At 36.2% G+C, this 21,627-nt stretch overlaps 1 protein-coding gene across 2 annotated transcripts in view; it reads right to left on the bottom strand.

Moving 5' to 3' along the window:
- ABCB1 (ATP binding cassette subfamily B member 1) overlaps window positions 1–21,627 on the bottom strand; it is a 232,398-nt gene that overhangs the window by 42,165 nt on the left and 168,606 nt on the right. For both annotated transcript variants that reach the window (XM_073238890.1, XM_036990690.2), the window contains exon 8: window positions 843–967. In XM_073238890.1, the coding sequence (XP_073094991.1) occupies window positions 843–967 (125 nt within the window). The remainder of the gene's footprint in view (window positions 1–842; window positions 968–21,627) is intronic.

Raw genomic sequence — 21,627 nt, 5'->3', positions numbered from 1 at the left:
ACATCCATGTCAACACAACTCAAGAAAACAAAACATTGCCAGAAACATAGTAGCCCCCTGAGTCCCACTCTTATTTACCAACTCATCTCCCTAGAGGTAACCATTATTCTGACTTACAAAAATTCTCTTGTTTTTCTTCATGGCTTTACCAAATGATATCAAACCTCCCAAACAACATAGTTTAGTTTTTCCTATTTCCAGAAAAATGTATATTCATGACATATAAAATACTATAGCATCAAAATATTGTAATAAGTACTTACTTCATGAAGTCTGTCAATTCAGATATGATGAATACTATAAATTTCAATAAATTAGCATCTATACTCTCAGAAATCTAATAAAAATAGTTGCAAGGAAGATACTAAACATATAATTTTTGTACAAAGTGCTTTTTAGTTATATATTTATCTTCCCAAACATGGAGCATAACCCAACTAATTAGGGGCTTGGGCAAGGTGGGAAATAAACCACATTAAAAAATCCCCATAGATCTTAAACAAAATACTGATTCATACTTGGAGAATCAAGAATTAACTTGGTGGGTTAAAAAAATGTTCATCAGGGATATAAAATATGTTTCAGCCTTAAGAAACTATTTTATGTCACTACCCACCTAGGAAGCTCTAGAAAATGCTTTGAATTAGCAGATACTTGAAGAGTACATCTATAATTACAACTTTTCCAAAGTATTAGCTATGCTATGATATCTCCATGAAGATGTTTATGGAAACATATATATTGGAGAATACTCTTATCATCAGCACTGTCGACATGAAAGGCATTTAGTAAGATGACACAGAATTTAGTATTTCTATCAACTTAAAAAAAATCACTCAAACCTTTCAAGTTCTTTCTTTTGTCCTCCAAAGGCAATCACAGTTCTAATTGCTGCTAAGACCTCTTCAGCTACTGCTCCAGCTTTTGCATATGCCAAGAGTTCTTTATCAGTAAATGAAGATAGTATCTGTTTAAAAATGCAATTTCAGGACATTTAAAATTTTTTAACAAGTTAATTCTATCTTTTGTAGAGTAAAAAATAAATATATACAAAAATGCTGCTTGTATATTAGTGTATAGAACAAAATCTGTCTTCCCCTGGACATTCGTTATAATGTTCTCTTTTTTATTGGGCAGACTTTGAATTTTTGTTGTGCAGATAGTCTACAATAAATTAATTTTTGAAACTTCTCATTAAATAACTCATGGATCCTCATTTAAATAAATTAAACTCAGACTTTGGGGGAGATCTTAAATTTCAGAAAAGGTGGTATATATGATAATCATAAACAAATATAGGAAAAGAGGCATTACATCAAGGAAAGGTGATGTGTACTCCCCAAAGCAATTACTATTGGTACTCTGGTGCAGAAGGATCAAAGTGGGAGTCCAGAAGAAGGCAAGATACCAAATGTGGTGTAGTGACAGGACTTCAAGGTTTCACATACTGGGGAGGCAGAAAGTTCCCTTTAATGGTGCTCCTAAGCAAAACAATACTGTACAGAGACCCGGAAGGTCTTGGTTTTAGGGATGCTCTTTGATTCTTCTGTTTCATTCCTGGACATTTATTGTATGGGAAACAGTATATATAAGGGATCTCATTTATTCTTCTCAATTGCACAGTGAAGTAGGTTTTCCACACTTTGTATATGAGGAAATGGAGGGATGAAGGGGGTAAGTAATTTGCTAATAAGCGCAGTATCCAGGATTCAAGACTGAGCCCATATGTCTCTGTTGGGGAGAAAGAAATTTCCTCTCCCTCTCAAGATTCTTCTGGCTGGTCTAAGAATAAAACTGACGGGAGGATTCAAGATGGCAGCATGAGAGGTGAGACAGAGAATTCATCCTAAAACCACATATAGTGTAAAAATATAGTTAATACAACTAGCCCTAAAACAGCAACAGGAAAGAAGGCTGCACAAGACTGCATACAGACCTCATGAACAGAGCAGACCTCATGAAACAGGGTAACATAGGAAAGCCTTGATCAGGTGGGACCCAAGCCCTTCCCCCACCCCAGCTCACTGGTGGGAAGAAGACAAACTTAGCGGGGAGGGGGTGGAAGCCTAGAACTGCTGAACACCCAGCCCTGGAGGTCTGCTTTGGACCACAGACCTACACTGTATGATGCTCTGGAGGTTGCTAGGGTTGGGGAGGTGGGACAGGCAGAGTGCTTGAGAGACTGATATTCTGGCCATTTGTGGAGGATGGGGATCCACATGCGGCCGCTCTCGGACAAAGGAAAGGCGGCAGTCTGAGAGGCTTCCTAGCAGCGAGAGGGCTGCTGAAGGGGTGGGGTTTGCACAAAGCTTGCTACGGGGGAGAAGGGATAGGTGGACAAGATTGTCTGGGCGCACTCTGCCCAGCGGGTTGGGAGCTTTGAGAAGCTTCAGGCGCCCCATCCTCCTGGCTGCCTACTCAGCTCTGAGGCCCCCCACTGTTACATGAAGACTGCTGCACCTTCCTCATGGCCTGCTGGCACCTGCTCACACACCTGCAGTCACTGCCCAGGCGTCAGGCCAGGCAGAGGGTGGCCCCGCCTACAACAGCTAGAGATGCCAAGCACAAAGGCTTACACCTGTGTGCTCAGCCCACTGGCTCTGATACTGGAGACAGGCACTGCAGATGGGAATCAGGAAACAGCTCTTTCCTGCCCCCAGGAACCAGTGCCGCTTCCCTATGACCCACAACCTCACTCTAGGGGCCGAGCAGCTCCAGAGACTTGAGCTTCTGGGCACAAGAGAGCACCTCATAGAATTATGAAATATCAAAGGAACCTGGTTCAGACCAAAATATCACAAACTCCAGAAAAAGGCCCAAATGAAACTGAACTCAACAATCTTCCTGAGAGTTTAAAATAAAAATCACACACATGCTCATGGAGGTACAGGAAAATATTCAAGAACTCAGGGATTAATTTAAGACAGAGATCCAATCATTAAGAAATTCCACATCTGAAATGAAACATACAATGGAAAGATTTAAAAGCAGATTAGGTGTACTAGAAGAGACGGTAAATGGGAGAGACATTAGAGAAGAGGAATACAAAGAAGCTGAGACACAGAGAGAAAAAAGGATCTCTAAGAATGAAAGAATACTGAGAGAACTGTGTGACCAATCTAAACAGAACAATATCCGCATTATAAGGGTACCAGTAGAAGAAGAGAGAGAAAAAAGGATACAAAGTGTTATTGAGGAGATAATTGCTGAAAATTTCCCCAAGCTGGGGAAGGAGATAGTCTCTCAAGCAATGGAGGTGCACAGATCTCCCAACACAAGGGACCCAAGGAAGACAACATCAAGACATTTAATAATTAAAATGGCAAAGATCAAGGATAAAGACAGACTTCTAAAGGCAGCTAGAGAGAGTAAAAAGGTCATAAACAAAGGAAAACCCATTAGGCAATCATCTGATTTCTCAACAGAAACTTTACAGGCCAGAAAGGAGTGGCATGATATATTTAATGCAATGAAATAGAAGGGTCTCGAACCAAGAATACTCTACCCAGCAAGGTTATCATTTAAATTTGCAGGAGGGGTTAAACAATTTTCAGATAAGCAAAAGATGAGAGAATTTACCTCCCACAAACCACCTCTACAGTGGATTTTGGAGGGACTGCTATAGATGGAAGTATTCCTAAGGCTAAATAGATGTCACAGGGGGTAATAAAACCACAGCAAAGTAAAACAATTAAATACTAAGCAGATACAAAATCAAATCAACTACCCTCAAAGTCAATCAAGGGATAGACAAAGAGTACAGAATATGATGCCTAACATATAAAGAATGGAGGAGGAAGAAAAAGGAGGAAAAAAAGGAACCTTTAGGTTGTGTTTGTAATAGCATACGAAGTGAGTTAAATTGGACTGCTAGATAGTAAAGGAATTACCCTTGAACCTTTGGTAACCACAAATCTAAAGCCTGCCATGACAGTAAGTACATACCTATCAATAATCACCCTAAATATAAATGGTCTGAGTGCACTGATCAAAAGACATAGAGTCACTGAATGAAAAAAAGAAGAAGATCCTTCTATATGCTGCCTACAAGAGACTCACTTCAAACCCAAAGATATACACAGACTAAAAGTGAAGGGATGGAAAAAGATATTTCATGCAAATAATAGGGAGAAAAAAGCAGGAGTTGCAGTACTTGTATCAGACAAAATAGACTTCAAAACAAAGAAAGTAACAAGAGACAAAGGAGGGCATTATATAATGATAAACAGGTCAGTCCAACAAGAGGATATAACTATTACAAATATCTATGCACCCAACACAGGATCACCTACATATGTGAAACAAATACTAACAGAATTAAAGGGGAAATAGAATGCAATGCATTCATTTTAGGAGACTTCAACACACCACTTGCTCCAAAGGACAGATCAACCAGACAGAAAATAAGTAAGGAGAGACAGGAACTGAACAACACATTAGAACAGATGGACCTAACAGACATCTACAGAATACTGCACCCAAAAGCAGCAGAATACACGATCTCAAGTGCACAAAGAACATTTTCAAGAATATACTAGTCCACAAAAAGAGCCTCAGTAAATTCAAAAAGATTGAAATTGTACCAACCAGCTTCTCAGATCACAAAGGTATGAAACTAGAAATAAATTACACAAAGAAAACGAAAAAGCCCACAAACACATGGAGGCTTAATAACATGCTCATAAATAATCAATGGATCAGTGACAAAATAAAATCAGAAATCAAGCAATATATGGAGACAAATGACAACAATAATTCAACACCACAAAATCTGTGGGGCACAGCAAAGGCCATGCTAAGAGGGAAGTATTTGCAATACAGGCCTACCTCAGGAAAGAAGAACAATCCCAAATGAACAGTCTAAACTCACAATTAATGAAACTAGAAAAGGAAGAACAAATGAGGCCCAAAGTCAGTAGAAGGAGGGACATAATAAAGATTAAAGAAGAAATAAATAAAATTGAGAAGAATAAAACAATAGAATCAATGAAAGCAGGAGCTGGTTTAAACAAAATGGCTAGCCAGGTTTATCAAGAAAAAAAGAGAGTCTACACACATAAACAGAATCAGAAATGAGAAAGGAAAAATCACTACAGACACCACAGAAATACACAGAATTATTAGAGAATACTATGAAAAATTATATGGTAAAAAAATGGATAACCTACAAGAAATGGACAACTTTCTAGAAAAATACAACCTTCCAAGGCTTACCCAGAAAGAAACAGAAAATCTGAATAGAGCAATTACCAGCAAGGAAATTGAACTGATAATCAAAATACTAGTTAAGAACAAAACTCCTGAACCATATTATTTCACTGCTGAATTTTACCAAACATTTAATGAAGACCTAATACCCATTCTCCTTAAAGTTTTCCAAAAAGCAGAAGAGGATGGAGTATTCCCAAACTCATTCTATGAGGCCAACATTACTCTAATACTGAAACCAGGCACAGATATCACAAAAAAAAGGAAATTACAGACCAATATCCCTGATGAACATAGATGCAAAAATACTCAACAAAATATTAGCAACCCGAATTCAAAAATACATCAAAAAGACCATCCATCATGATCAAGTGGGATTCATCCCAGGGATGCAAGGATGGTACAACATTTGAAAATCCATCAGCATCATCCACCACATTAACAAAAAGAAGGACAAAAATCACATGATTATCTCCATAGATGCTGAAAAAGCATTTGACAAAATTCAACATCCATTCTTTACAAAAACTCTCAACAAAATGGGTATAGATGGCAAGTATCTCAACATAATAAAGGCCATATATGACAAACCCACAGTCAACATTATACTTAACAGCGAGAAGCTGAAAGCATTTCCTTTAAGATCGGGAGCAAGACAGGGATGCCCACTCTCCCCACTTTTATTCAGCATAGTTCTAGAGGTCCTAGCCATAGCAATCAGACAACACAAAGAAATAAAAGGCATCCAGATTGGTAAGGAAGAAGTCAAACTGTCCCTGTTTGCAGATAACATGATATCATATATAAAAAACCCTAAAAAATCCACTCCAAAACTACTAGATCTAATATCTGAATTCAACAAAGTTGCGGGACACAAACATAATACACAGAAATCTGTTGCACTCCTTTACACTAATGATGAACTAGCAGAAAGAGAAATCAAAAAGACAATTCCATTCACAATTGCATCAAAAAGAATAAAATACCTAGGAATAAACCTAACCAAGGAAGTGAAAGACCTATACTCTGAAAACTATAAGACACTCATAAGAGAAATTAAAGAAGGTACCAGTAAATGGAAATACATCCTGTGCACATGGATAGGAAGAATTAATATTGTCAAAATGGCATTCCTGCCTAAAACAATTACAGATTTAATACAAGCCCTTTCAAAATACCAACAGCATTCTTCAATGAACTAGAGCAAATCATTCTAAAATTCATATGGAACCACAAAACACCCCGAATAGCCAAAGCAATCCTGAGAAGGAAGAATAAAGCAGGGGGAATTAAGCTCCCTGACTTAAACCTCTACTACAAAGCCACAGTAATCAAGACAATTTGGTATTGGCACAAGAACAGACCCATAGACCAATGGGACAGAATAGAGAGCCCAGATATAAATCCAAGCATATATGGCCAATTAATATACGATAAAGGAGCCATGGATATACAGTGGGGAAGTGACAGCCTCTTCAACAACTGGTCTTGGCAAACTGGACAGCTACAAGTAAGAGATTGAAACTGGATTATTGTCTAACCCCACACACTCAAAATTGACCAAAGGACTGAATGTAAGTCATAAAAACATAAAGCTCTTAGAAAAAATCATAGGCAAAAAATCTCTCGGACATAAACATGAGCAACTTCTTCATGAACATATCTCCCCAGGCAAGGGAAACAAAAGCAAAAATGAACAAGTGGGACTATATCAAACTAAAAAGAAAAGCTTCTGTACAGCAAAGGACACCATCAGTAGAACAAAAAGGCATCCTACAGTATGGAAAAATATATTAATAAATCACATATCTGATAAGGGGTTAACATCCAAAGTATATAAAGAACTCACACACCTCAACACCCAAAAAGCAAATAACCTGATTAAAAAATGGGCAGAGGATCTGAGCAGACACTTCTCCAAAGAAGAAATTCAGATGGCCAACAGACACATGAAAAGATGCTCCACATCCCAAATCATCAGAGAAATGCAAATGAAAACCACAATGAGATATCACCTTACACCAGTTAGAATGGCCAACATCCAAAAGACAAACAACAGCAAATGTTGGTGAAGATGTGGAGTAAAAGGGGAACCCTCCTAGACTGCTGATGGGAATGCAAATTAGTTCAACCATTGTGGAAAGCAATATGGAGGTTCCTCAAAAAACTAAAAATGGAAATACCATTTAACCCAGGAATTCCACTCCTAGGAATTTACCCTAAGAATGCAGGAGCCCAGTTTGAAAAAGACATATGCACCCCTATGTTTATAACAGCAGTATTTACAATAGCCAAGAAATGGAAACAACCTAAGTGTCCATCAGTAGATGAAAGGATAAAGAAGAGGTGGTACATATACACAATAGAATATTACTCAGCCATAAAAAAAAAACAAATCCTACCATTTGCAACAGCATGGATGAACTAGAGGGTATTACGTTCAGTGAAATAAGCCTGGCAGAGAAAGACAAGTATCAAATGATTTCACTCATCTGTGCAGTATAAGAACAAAGAAAAAATTGAAGGAACAAAACAGCAGCAGACTCGCAGAACCCAAGAATGGACTAACAGTTACGGAAGGGAAAGGGACTGGGGAGGATGGGCGGGCAGGGAGGAATAAGGGGGAAAAAGGAGCATCACTATTAGAATGTATAATGTAGTGGGGGAGGACACAGGGAAGGCAGTATAACACAAAGACAAGTAGTGATTCTATAGCATCTTACTATGCTGATGGACAGTGAGTGTAATGGGGTATGTGGTAGGGACTTGATAATGGGCGGAGTCTAGTAACCATAATGTTGCTCATGTAATTATACATTAATGATAGCAAAATTAAAAAAAAAAGAGAATCAAATTGACATGAGACAGATTAACAGGAGAAAAAAGCCAAAGTTTCATTATGTACATGCAAGGAAGTCATAGACATGCATTCCAAAGACAATCAGGGAGAATGAGGCATGTGTCATCCTGAACCACGGAGAAGAGGGCAGGGGCCTGAGACTTCAAAGGGAAAGGGAAGTAACTTATAGGAATATGAAGACTAAATGTTTGGTAAACATAATAACCTGATGGCCCACACAGGAACAGTGGGGCACACAGAGAGGATTTTTAGCAGACTTTGTCAATCCCTGACTGTTACCCCCAGAGAGTCTGTAATATAGTTATCTACAGTGACAGCTTTCCTCCTGGAGTAGTTCCTCTGCTAAATTCTTTTTATGCTGGTGAGGGGGTGTGGAGAGAGGTCAAAGTGTTTTCCTGAGTCTTTTGGGTCTTGATGGTTTTTGGCTCAAAATAATCTGCATGTCACAATGGCACATCTTTGGGACAGTTTTTCCTTGTTCCCTAGATCTTCAAAGCTTGACACTGGAGTGGATCTCTCTCTGAACCCAGCCACTGACATACGAACTGGAATCCTGTGATGAAAATCAGATCAACTGAATGGGCAAAGGACTAAGGGTACTATTTGTACCTGGAATGCCTAAGTAGTCAACCATCTAACAGAAAATTACACACAAGGAATTAATAGTAAAACTGATTAAACTACACTCGTTCAGCAGAAAATTGTAGGCATTTGTGGACTCTTCTGTGTAAATAATATCAGTCTATTCCTTCCGCCCACAAAAAGCTCATGGTTGTTGTGTTTTAACAGTGCATTTCCTCCTTTGCTGTGTGTGAACGTATAGGGAGCTGCAATGGATGCAGGAGGTGAGTGAAAGCAAGTGGACATTTCCTAACTGTGTTCGTGTGTAGATGCTGTGCTGAAAATGTACCTAAATTCTTTGGTACCCAAAGTAATAACCCACTGATACACAAGACTTCCTGGCCTCCCAAAGCTAATGAAAGGGAGCAACATACTTTTACTGATTACTTTAAACTGGTTATTTTGAAGAAATTGCAAATGCAGGAGAAGCTCTGAAAACCAAGTAGAAGTTACCCTTTTGTAAAAGACATTTACAAGGTTACTCTCCATACAGGTGTCTCCTTGCTAACCAAGAAGAGAAGGGTCACTTTAAATTGACACAAAGTCTTATCAATGGAAAAGGCAAACTTAAACCTGTGTGACAACCTCACTTGTTTACTGTGCTTTTCCTGCTGACCTCCCAGAAGTGACTCCCCGCCCCCAAACTCTTGTTTTTAGCTGAAGATAGCTTTGGCCATTTGGGGAATTGCTCAGTTTTTCTGAGTCTCTCCCAGGTATACAGGAGGCATATATATTATTAAACTTATCTGTTTTTCTTCTTTTAATCTGTCTTATATCCATTTTAATTATTCGAACAGCAAAATACCCTGAAGGGATGAAAGGAAAACTTTCCCAGTCCTTCAGTTTTGGTGACTCAAATAGGACAAACTTCACTGACTGGACCCTGCTCACTCCAGTGCCGCTGCAGCTGAGATCTGGGGCCTCTGATAGGAGCTGGCAGAAGGTAAGAATTCTGAGCATGTCACACTCCTGGATCTTTGCCTGCAGGGTCTGATGGAAGCAAGAGGGAATTTTTCCTTTCCTATATTTAGATTAGCAGAGAAAATATTTATAGATCTAGTACCCTGGGTATGGAGACTCTAGCAAAGATTTGATAATAAGACCTCCTGCTGTTTACTGACACTTTTCCAGAGATGGTCGCTGTTGTGCTTTGCCTCCCTCTGTTGTGTCATTTGTCATCTCCTTCTATGTTCTGAGCTTGGCTTTGTGACCAGTGAGAAGAATTTACCTGTTTTCTGCCAACTGGGTAGTGCGCCTCCCAGTGGGTGAATAGGCCAGGGCTCCCAGACAGAGAATGATAGAAAGCAGCAATCTTTTTGTCTGACTGTGCCAGCTCTCAGGGAACTTGTCGGAAGAGGTCCCAGTCCACAGCGGCCTCTGTTTCACAACCTTTGTCAGCACTGATCAAATCCCATTCCAGACGTAACTGCCCAGTGTCACAGATTAATGGGCCTGTGACCGGCACATCTCATATTCTCCTGGGAAAGGAGAGACACCATTTTCCCTACACCATTTTTACTGACTATAACAACGAAGGTCTTTTACTTCCCTAGACTATTTTGGGAGTGAACTTTCTAGATCATAGAGGCTGCCTCTGGTGGGATGCCTCAGGCTCCTTTGGTTAAGTCATTAAAAGGCTTATTGGTTTGAGTCGCATTGAGATTAATAGATCCTTTTCTCAATGGCCAGACAATGGATCATTTGAATTGCAATATGTAAAAGAAAAAAAAACTTTTAAGATGTCTCATTCTAAACAATTGTCTTACTGGTACCTTTGGAAAAGCCAAATTGAAGGTGGACACAAAGTATAGTGGGACCCCGTTGACAAGCTAAAAGAACAGAAATTAGACTTAAAACAAAAACTAACATCCTACAAATGATCAGCTGAAGGCTGATGTTCAGGGGCTGATAGAAGCCAAGGCTGAATTGTATATTCAAAAAGAAGGCTTTGCACTAAACTATGTTTTCTACCTTTATCTTGCATCTACCTACCACTTCAGCATTTTATTAAAAATAAAAATAATAATAATAATAGGAGAAATGTGGGATCAACATATAAATCAAGTACAAAAATCAAACGAATATTCATATTTGACCTGATTGTTTATAGGTCATAATGCATGATCAAAACCGAAAGTTTCTGTGATGAATGCCCTTGTACTGTTCACCATGTAAGAATTTATTCACTATGTAAGAATTCGTTCACCATGTAAGAACTTGTTTGTTATGCTTCAGAAGACTGGAGACTGACGAGAATTAGGCTTGAGATGGATTAATGATTGTACATTGAGCGTTGACCCCCCTATACTGAATTTTATTGTTGTTAACAACCATTTGATCAATAAATATGAGAGATGCCCTTTCAAAAAAAAAAAAAAAAAAAGGCTTTGGCAAAATCTTTATAGACTTTATAAACGCAAGAGAAGTTTTAATTGTTCTAGATTCCTAATAATAGGCAAAGATGCCCCCCAAAACTCTACCTCAGAGAAAACTTGGGATACTTTCTCTGTGCCTTTGTGATGTAAATTTGCTACCCCTTCTCCCCTAGGACTTAAAAGATATCCTTTGAAATCTGAACTTTAGGAAAAGAGACCTCTCTCATTAGAGGAAAAAGAGGTGGTGGGGAGGCAGTGTTCGGAAACTGGTTGAATGAAAAATCTCCACAAACATTACTAATCATAAAGTCTGTTTGCATCTATCTCTACGTTTATGTGTATCTATATTGTAGATGTGCAGTATTTTTCTACCTCTGGATGGTACATCACAATTAATTTGCAAAGAGCTCTCTTTAATCGGCTTTAATTTTTTTCTTAGACATTTCAAACCACATTAACAAATTTAATGTGTCTATGTCTGATTTCCATAACACTTTAAATACTTAATAAATCCAACAAGCAATACCTTTTTAAAGCACATATCCAAATTTTGGACATCTAAGGAAAAACAGAACTTGGATATTAGGGCCTAACTGCAGGAGCATATGAAACAGGATTGGGAAAATGTTGAACATTGGTGAGGAGTACACTGGGGTTGATTGCACTACTCCTTTTTCTTTTTCTTTTGTAATAGCTTTATTACTGGGATATAATTCACATACCATGCAATTCACCTATTTAAAGTGTAAAATTGAGCGGGCTTTAGTAATTCACAAAGGTGTGTGACCATACCATAACCAATTTTCAAACATTTGTCATCTTCTCCACAAAGAAACCTAAGGGCTGCTATCAGAGGCCCCTATCAAAGGGCCCAGATCCCAGCTGCAGCGGCACTGGAGTGAGCAGGATCCAGTCAGTCAATTTTGTCCTATCTGAGTCACCAAAACTGAAGGACTGGGAAAGTTTTCCTTTCTTCCCTTCAGGGTATTTTGCTGTTCGAATAATTAAAATGGATATAAGACAGATTAAAAGAAGAAAAACAGACAAGTTTAATAATATGTATGCCTCCTGTATACCTGGGAGAGACTCAGGAAAACTGAGCAATTCCCTGAATGGCCAAAGCTATCTTTAGCTAAAAACAAGAGTTTGGGGGCAGGGAGTCACTTCTGGGAGGTCACCAGGAAAAGCACAGTAAGGGTACTGGGCAAAGGATTAAGGGTACTATTTGTACCTGGAATGCCTAAGTAGTCAACCATCTAACAGAAAATTACACACAAGCAATTAATAATAAAACTGATTAAACTACACTCTTTCAGTAGAAAATTGTAAGCATTTGTGGACCCATGTGTGTAAATAATATCAGTCTATTCCTTCCGGCCACAAAAAGCTCATGGTTGTTGTGTTTTAAAGTGCATTTCCTCCTTTGCTGTGTGTGAAAGTAAAAGGAGCTGCAATGGATGCAGAAGGTGAGTGAAAGCAAGTGGAAGCTGTGTTTGTGTGCAGATGCTGTGCTGAAAATGTACCTAAATTCTTTGGTACCCAAAGCAATAACCCACTGATACATGAGACTTTCTGGCCTCCCAAAGCTAATGAAGGGGAGCAACATAATTTTACTGATTGTACCTTTTAGTCATCACCTCCAAATCCTTCCATCCTTCCTCACCCCAGCACTTTCTGTCTCTATGGATTTGCCCATTCTGGACATTTCATATATACAGAATCATGCAATTTGTGGTCTTTTGTGACTGGCTTTCAATTAGCATAATGTTTTCATATATCCATTTCATGGACAGATAATATTCATTTTAAGGATAAACCACATTTTATTTATCCATTCATCAATTGATGGACATTTAGATTATTTCCACTTTTTGGCTAATAGGAAAAATGCTGCTCTGAACAGTGTGGGCTTGTGTTTTCATTTCTCTTGGTTTCTTTCATCTAGGAGTGGAATTTCTGGGTTATATGGGAACTCTGTGTTTAACCTTTTGAGAACTGCCACAGTTTTCTAAAGTGGCAGCACAATTTTAACCTCCTATCAACAATGTATGAGAGTTCTGATTTCTCTACATTTTTGCCAACACTTGTTATTGTTCATTTTTATAACACTATCCATCCTAGTGAGTGAAATATGGTACCTCACTGTGGTTTGGGTTTGCATATTGCTGATGACTAACAATGTTGAACATCTTTTACATACTCATTGGACATCTGTAAATCTTCAGAGAAATGTCTAATCAGATAGTTTTTTGTCCATTTTAAAATTTGCATTCTTTGCTTTTTATTATTGAGTTTTAGGTCTCCTTTATATAGTCTAGATATAAATCTCGTACCAGATATATGACTTGGAGATATTCTCTAATTGGCTTAAAATTAAGCATTTATAAATTAAGTACTACTAACATTCAAGGAAATAAAACAGAAACTAATCCAAATTCTATTCAAATTCACAAAATCTAGGATAACCTTTGGTAAACAAAAGGTTTTGTTCGGTTTAATTGGTTTACCAATATAGACTGGTTTAATTAAAATAGAGTTACCAGCGTGATATATAATGCAGATAAACAACTACCTGGGCTTAATAATCAAATTCACGTCATCTGTGTTACAAAATTTGTCAGCAAGAAAACAGCTTATGATCATAGCTGACTTTGTTTAATGTCACATGATACTTCATGGGTTATTTAGCATAAATATTCAGTAGCAGCAAATTACACAGATCTAAGAAGGATAAAAATGCCTTAGGTAATCTTTTTAGCAATAATTATGTATTACGGCATGTATACTTAAAAATAGCTTGCAAAATCTTTTTGCAACTTGAAACTTGAGTTTTTTCCTAAGTAAAATGGAAATTTACTGAACATCTAAATAATTTTCAAATAACATAAAATAGTGAAACATTAATTACTGAACATAAGTTTATCTACTTTTTGGTTTCCTTTTAATAGAGAAATCAATTAACAGACCAATTGATTCAATAAACCTGGCTCTTCTTGCCTTCTATGACTTTCCATAATTATAACCATATATTTTAGAAAGGCTACAATAAAATCTTCAGTAAGTGTTTTCGCTTTGTTTTTTAAAAGATTGTATGTGTTGAAAGAAAAAAACCCTCTGAACTACTCTGAGGGATATAAAAAGTCAACTTCCTCTGTTCTTCCAATATAAAATAGAATGGTGATATTTCCATTATTACATTTATCCACATAAGCTATGTAAAGTATCACCAACTCATTTTTTCTTCCAAAGGCTGCTAATTTCCTCACAAAGCCTACTTATATTAGTTTGAGATATATGAAATTGTTATTTCTCTAAGGCAAAAGCTGTCTAATTTTGTATTACTCAATCTAGTAATATTTTTGACACTAAAGATATTTTGACTTTCATCTTTGTTCCATTTTTCCATTTCCCAATGTAGATTTTTGTTTTGTTTTGAGGTAACTTATACTTTTTTGGGAAGGGATAATTATAGACTCACATGCAGTTGTAAGAAACAGTAGTGAGATCCCACATACCTATAAAGAAAAAGAGATAACAGGCCCAAAACTGAGTCACTTGTACTAAGCCCCATATCAGCAGACCAAGACTTAATATCTAAACTAATTGCAGTTGGAACCTCTCCCAGAAATGTGGCCTTTCACCAGTCAACCTGAAACTACATGATCAGTACTTGCTGAGGTAACCTGCATGATAGATCCCTACCCTTTCCCCAACGGAAGATAACCCCACTTGAAACAATCCACTCTTTGTTAGAAAACTTGTTTTTCTAACCCCTCTGTCAATAAAACCTTCCTTTTGTACAGCTCCTCAGAACTCCTAACTGTTAAAAGGGATGCTGCCTGATTCATGAATCACTGAATAAAGCCAATTAGATCTTCAAATTCATTTGGCTGAATTTTGTCTTTTAACATACTTGTCATGAAACACAGTCTTCATCTAGTGTTATCCAAAAGTAACATCATGAAACTACAGAGCCATATCCCAATCCGGAATGTAACACTTAACATTTACTCATCAATGTTATCCAGTTTACCAGTTTTACATGCACTTATGTGTGCATATTTAGTTCTAAGCAGTGTTACCACCTATCGTGTGCCATGTGACTACAGTCATGATACAGAACAAGTCCATCAGGAGGATCCCTTGGTGCTACCCTTTACAGCCACAGTTATCTCTTTCCCTATTCCTCAACTCTCTTTCCCTCCTCACTACCTATAAGCCCTAAAAACCACTCTTATCTGTAATTGTTATTTCAAGAATATATATAAATAGAATCATATGGTACATAAGCTTTTAGAATTATCTTTTTTCACACAGCAAGCTCTGTGGAGATTCCTCCAGGTTGTTGCATGTATCAATAGTTCCTTCCTTTTAGCAACAGGTAGTATTCCATGGTACAGATGTACCATAGTTTAATTTTTCACTTGCTGAAGGACATCTGGGTTTTTGTGGGTGTTTTTTTTTTTTTTTTTGCTATTACAAATAAAGCTGCTATAAACATTTGAATACAGGTTTTTATGTGTCATAATTTTCTCTCAGATAAATGCTCAGGACTACAACTGCTGGACTGTATGGTAACTGCATGTTTAGTTTCATAAGAAACTGCAACAAACTGTTTTCCAGAATGGCTTTACCATTTCATATTCCTACCAGCCATCTATGAGTGATCCAGTTTCTCTGCATTTCATCAGCATTTGGTGTTTTCATCATTTTTTATTTTAGCCATGGACAGATGTGTAGTTGTATCTCACTGTAGTTTAATTTTGCTTTTCACTGATGGCTAATGATGCTGAAGAACTTTTCATGTGCTTACTTGCCATCTATACATCCTTTCTGATGAATGTCTATTCACGTCTTTTGCCCCTTTCTCTAATTGGTTTTTTTGAATTTTTACTATTGAGTTTTGAGAGTTCATTATATGAACATTAGTCCCTTGTCATGTATGTGGTTTTCATGTACTTTTTTCCCAGTCTATAGCTTGTGCTTTCATCATATGGCTTTCACAGAACAATAAATTTTAATTTTGATGATGTTTAATTTATAAGCTTTTCTTTTAAAGGACTGAGATTTTAGTGTCAAGTCTAAAAACTTTCTGCCCAGGCCTGGATTCCAAAGATTTTCCACTATATTGTTTTCTAAACATTTTAGAGCTTTCCATTTTATAAGTAAGTCCATAACCCACTTTTAGTTAATTTTTACATAGAATGTGAGGTTTGAGATTGTTTTATTTTATTTTTGTCTGGATGCCCATCTGCTCCAGCACTATTTGTTGAAAAGGCTATTATTGCTCCACTGAATTGTTTTTCTATATCTTATTTTTCTCACCCTATTTTTCTTTGTCAAGATTACGTTAGCTATTTTAAGGCCTGTGTCTTTCCACATAAATTTTAGATTAAGCTTGCTTGTCTATGTCCACAAAAAAATCTTACTGGAACTTTTTATAGGAAATGCCCTAAACCTACAGATCAGTTCAGGAAGAACTGATGTCTGAGAATTGACACAGTGAGTTTCATAATCCGTGAACACACTGTATCTCCATTATTCAGCCTTCATATCTTTCATCAGCATTTCATATATTTTCAGCACATAGACTCTATACTTTTTGTAAAGTATATACCTAAGTATTTAATTTTATACTTACACCAGACACAGTTGATCTGGTATCCAGTGTCCTTTCCAAACTTATTATTAGTTTTAGAAAATTGTAGATTATTTGGGATTCTCTATGTAGAATATTATGCTCTGTGAATATAGTTTTATTTCTTCCTTTATCATCATATACCTTTTTTTTTCATGCCTATTGCAGTGGCTAGAAGTTCTAATACTTTGTTGAAAAAGAGTAATGAGAGCAGACATCCTTGTCTTCCTATTTCCAGTTTTAGAGGGAAAGCATTCAGTCTTTCACTGTTAGGCAGGATATTAGCTGTAGGGTTTTTTAAGCTGATCTTTTATCAAGTTGAGGTAACATCCCTCTATTCTTGTACTTGCTGCTTTTTTCTTTTTTAATCAATGGGTTTTGGATATTGTCTAATGTTTTTTTGTCTGTCAATTGATATGACCAGTTTTTCTTCTTCAGCTTGTTGATATGATAGATTGCATTTGATTGATTTTCAAATGTTGTACCAGCCTTGCATAGCTGAAATAAATTCCACTTGGTCATGATATAATATTCTTTTTATGCATTGCTGAATTTGGTTTGTTAATGTTACTGAAGAATTTTTATTCTTAGTCTATGAAGGATATTAGACCTACAGTTTTCTTTTTGTATTAATTTTGTCTATTTTTGGTATCAGGGTAATTACAGGCCTAATAAGAATTGGAAAGTGTTCCCTCTTTCAAAGTTAGGAAGAGGAAGAATTCTTTCTTCTGGAGGAGTGTATAAAATTGGTGTTAATTCTTTAAATGTCTGGTAGAATTTTCCAGTAAAATTATCAGGGCATAGAAAATCCCTTTTCAGGAGCCTTTAAATTGCAAAATAAATTTATTTAGTGATTATATGGTTATTGAAATTATCTATTCACCCTAATTGAGTTTTCATAGTTTGTATTTATCAAAGAGTTGATTTCTAAGTTTTCAAATTTATGAGTACAAACTTTTTCATAGTATTCCCTTATTATCTTTTAATGTCTGCATGATTTGTAGTGATATCTTTTTTATTCTTGACACTGTGATTTGTCTATTTTTATCACGCTAATTATGATTTTTTTGAAGAATCAGCTGTTTCACTAATATTCTCTAGTATTTTTCTATTTTTCAATTTCACTGATTTATACTCTTACCCTTATTGTTTCTTCCTCCTGCTAGCTTTGGTTTTATTTTGCTCTTTTTTTCCTAGTTTTTTAAGGCAGGAAATTGTATTACTGATTTGATACCTTTCCTCATTTCTAAGCTAAATATTTAATGTTATAAATTTCCCAGAGCACTTATTTAGTTGCATTGCAAATATTTTGACATTGTGCTTTGTTTCCATTTAGTTACATAAATATTTTCCTTTGAAACTTAACCTTTATGATTCATGGATTATTTTAAAATGTATTGTTTAACTCCCACATGTTTAGAGATTTTTCTCATTGTCATTCTATTGGTTTCTAATGTAATGTAGTCCAACAAAACACTTTAAGGTATCAATTATTTTAAATTTCTTCAGGTTTGTTTTATAGCCCAGGATATGACCCATATTGAAAAATGTTTAATGTATATCCTGTTGTTGAATAGAATATTTTATTAAGTATTAATTAGATTCTATTTGCTGATTGTGTTGATCAGATCTTCTGTTTCTCCCTAAATTTCTCTAGTAGTTCTATCAATGCTGAGGAGGGGATGCTAAAGTCTCCACCCATAATTGTGATGTTTATATTTCTCCCTTCAGTTCTCTCAGTTTTTACTTCATGTATGTTGAGACTATCTTATTTAGTGCATATGCATTTAAGGTGATTATGTCTTTGTGGTGGATGCATCCCTTTTGTCATTATGTAATGTTCTGCTTTTTTCATAGTAATTTTTTAATTCTGGAGTCTACATTATCAGATACTAAATAACTACTCTTGTTTTAAATGAATGTTTGTAAGGTTTATCTTTTTCCATCCTATTCCACTCTACTTATGTTGTTTAATTTGAAGTAAGTTTCCTGTAAACAGGATACAGTTGAGACATTTTTTTAAATCCACTCTGCCAATTTCTCCCTTGACTAGTATATTTAAACTATTTGTATTTAAAATTATTAGTGATATGTTAGCAGTAACATTTATCATTTTTTTTACTTGTTTTCTATTTGTTTCATCAGGTTCTCATTCCTCTTCTTTTTTCTTCTCAATATAGTTTTAGGATTCCATTCTGATATACTTATAGTGTTTTTAAATATTTCTGCTTGGGCTTCGTAATGGTTGCTGTATTATAATATTCACATGACTTACGATGACATCAACATTTTACCATTTATAATTGTTGCTTCAGTCATCAAATATGATTTAGAAATCTCCTGAGGAAAAGGAAAGCCTATTTTATATGTCCAAATTTCTGATCTTTCTGTTGTTCCTTTTCCCTTCCTGATGCTCCAAAATTATTTCATCATTCCCTCCTGTTTGAAGAACTTCATCTAGCCAGTCTTTAACATACCAGTAGGTATCCTGTCAGGAAATTAATTACCTTTCCTTGATCTGAGATTCACTAACACTGCTGAAGAGCAATTCTACCAGACACAGTGTGCACAGCTGATGGTTCCTTCTTTTCAGCACTTGGAAAATATTTTGCTCCTTCCTTCTGGCCTTTCTGGCTTCAGATGAGAAATATGTTGTCATTCAAACTAGTATTCCTCTATAAGTAATGTGTTGTTTCTCTCTAGCTGATTCAAGATTTTTTATCTTTAGTATTAAGTAGTTTAATTATGATGTGCTTTGGCATGGATTTCTCTTTGGGTTTATCCCGTCTGGTGTTAGCTCAGCTTCTTAGATCTGAAGGTTTTTTTTCACCAAATATTGGAAGTTTTCAACCATTATTTCTTTCAATACTCCTTCAGCCCCACTCTTTTTCTCTTCTTCTTTTGGGACATTAAGGGTAACAAATGTTAAATATTTTGTTATTGTCTCACAGGTCCCAGAGGCTCTTTTTATATCCTCACTGTTTCAGAGTGGATGAATTCTAGAATTCTATCTCCAGATACACTGATTCTATCCTGTCATTTCCACACAATGAGTTTGAGCCTATTCATCATGATTTTTTATTTTCTGCTGTTGTATCTTTCAGTTCTTGCATTTCCTTTTATCCTTTTTCATAACTTCCATTTCATTTTTTGATAAAATATTCTTTTTTATTTTTTTTCAAGAATTTATAATTGATTACTGAAGCATTTTTATGATGACTATTTCAAAATCCATGTCAAAGAATTCTAATGTCTGACTTTTCTCAGTTTTGGTATCAGTTACCATTTTATCATTTGAGTTCTGATTTTCTTGGAATAATAAGTGACTTTTTATTTTACCAAGGACATTTTGTCAATTTTGTTAAGAAACTCTGGATCCTACATAACTGTCATTTCAGCAAGCGGTTATCCTGTTTAGGTTGAGCATGTCATTCTTGGCCTATTTTTGTGAGCTGTGGCTCCAGTGGCAGTTTTCTAGTCAGAGCCTTCATGCTGTTAGTTTGGTCAGTGTGGTTAATCTGAAGCTAGTGGGGATCCTACTGACCCTTGTGTGATGGTTTCTGGTACCTGACCCCTCTAGGCACCCCACTGTCTCTGGGCAGGGGAAGAGGTTTGCTGGTGCACAAGTCTAAAGAGACTTCCTGGACGAGGGAGCTTGCTGTACCTGTGTCCTTTCCTGTTCTTTCCTCTGGCCCTGGTGTCTCTGGGAGAGCTTCAAGTGTACAGGGACAAAGTCTTTTCCCACACTGGGCCACATTTCTTTTTTAATATTTCTAACAACCAGAAAATATAAGAAATTTGGATGAAATCACCAGAAGTTTATGACAGAATTAAGATTAAAATTTGGGTCTCCATCAATAAGCTTAGGGTTCCATTACTTAAATATAGTATCTGAAGTAAATATATAATTATTAAGATAAAATTACTGTGTGTTTTCCTAACCTAATTAGAAAGGACATCAATCCAGTTTTCAGCAAATACTAGTATGAAGAGTTTGCTACCTGACTTGCTTAATAGCCTAGTAATCAGGGAAAAGAATTCACACACAAATCTTTTACCAAATACTTCAGCTAACTGATACAGAGATGCAGTTTAACCGCTAAGAAAGTATATTTTGACATAGGTTAAACACTGTTACTTTCAGCAACAAATTAAGAGTCCTCAGAACTTAATTGCTTCCTCTATTAAATAGATAATACCTATACTTCAGAAAGATAATATGTATTTGCCTGACATAATAGATGTACAATAAATGATAGTTATTATTTGTAATAACAAAATAAATAACCTACAGGGTAAAATTTCTAAAATTCCTTAATACTTATAATCTCATTTATTTTGGGTTAGGTTCAGCTTTGGTTGGCCCTCCATTATTTTATCTCCTTTTGCCACATGTAACTTGTAGTGTGTGTTGAACCCAACAGAAATTACATATGAGCCAATTTCTCCACTGCCATTCATTCATCAAATCAGCTTAAAATGAATACCAAACCCAGCCTGGAAGGGTTCATTATTTTATAAGGTCATCAGAGGCATATGTGCAAAGGTGAGAAAGGCCATTTGTACTGTTGCTTTTGTGATTAGGAGAGAAAACTGCAGGCTTGGGATTTATATGTATATGGGACTAGAAAGTATCTAGTTTTTAAAAATGATTTTCATACCCATAGATTTAAATATGTATGAACACAAAACCATTTATAAAAACAATTTACAAATAACAAAACTGTTAAATCAATTTGCAAATTAAAATCTACCAAATCATTTAAATCAATCATGTTAACTGAATGGGACATATTTGTTGTTCACTAACTTGAATTTCCACGTGTGAATGTGGAATTGTCTACTAGGTAACATGGCTCTTTCAAGAGTTCAGCATGCCTTCTATATGAAGGCAGAGGACACATTTCTGTCTCATTCCTTCCACA

This window comes from Manis javanica, chromosome 6 (genome assembly GCF_040802235.1).
Source record: "Manis javanica isolate MJ-LG chromosome 6, MJ_LKY, whole genome shotgun sequence".
Classification (NCBI taxonomy): Eukaryota; Metazoa; Chordata; class Mammalia; order Pholidota; family Manidae; genus Manis; species Manis javanica.
This window is presented reverse-complemented; position numbering and strand designations above follow the sequence as displayed.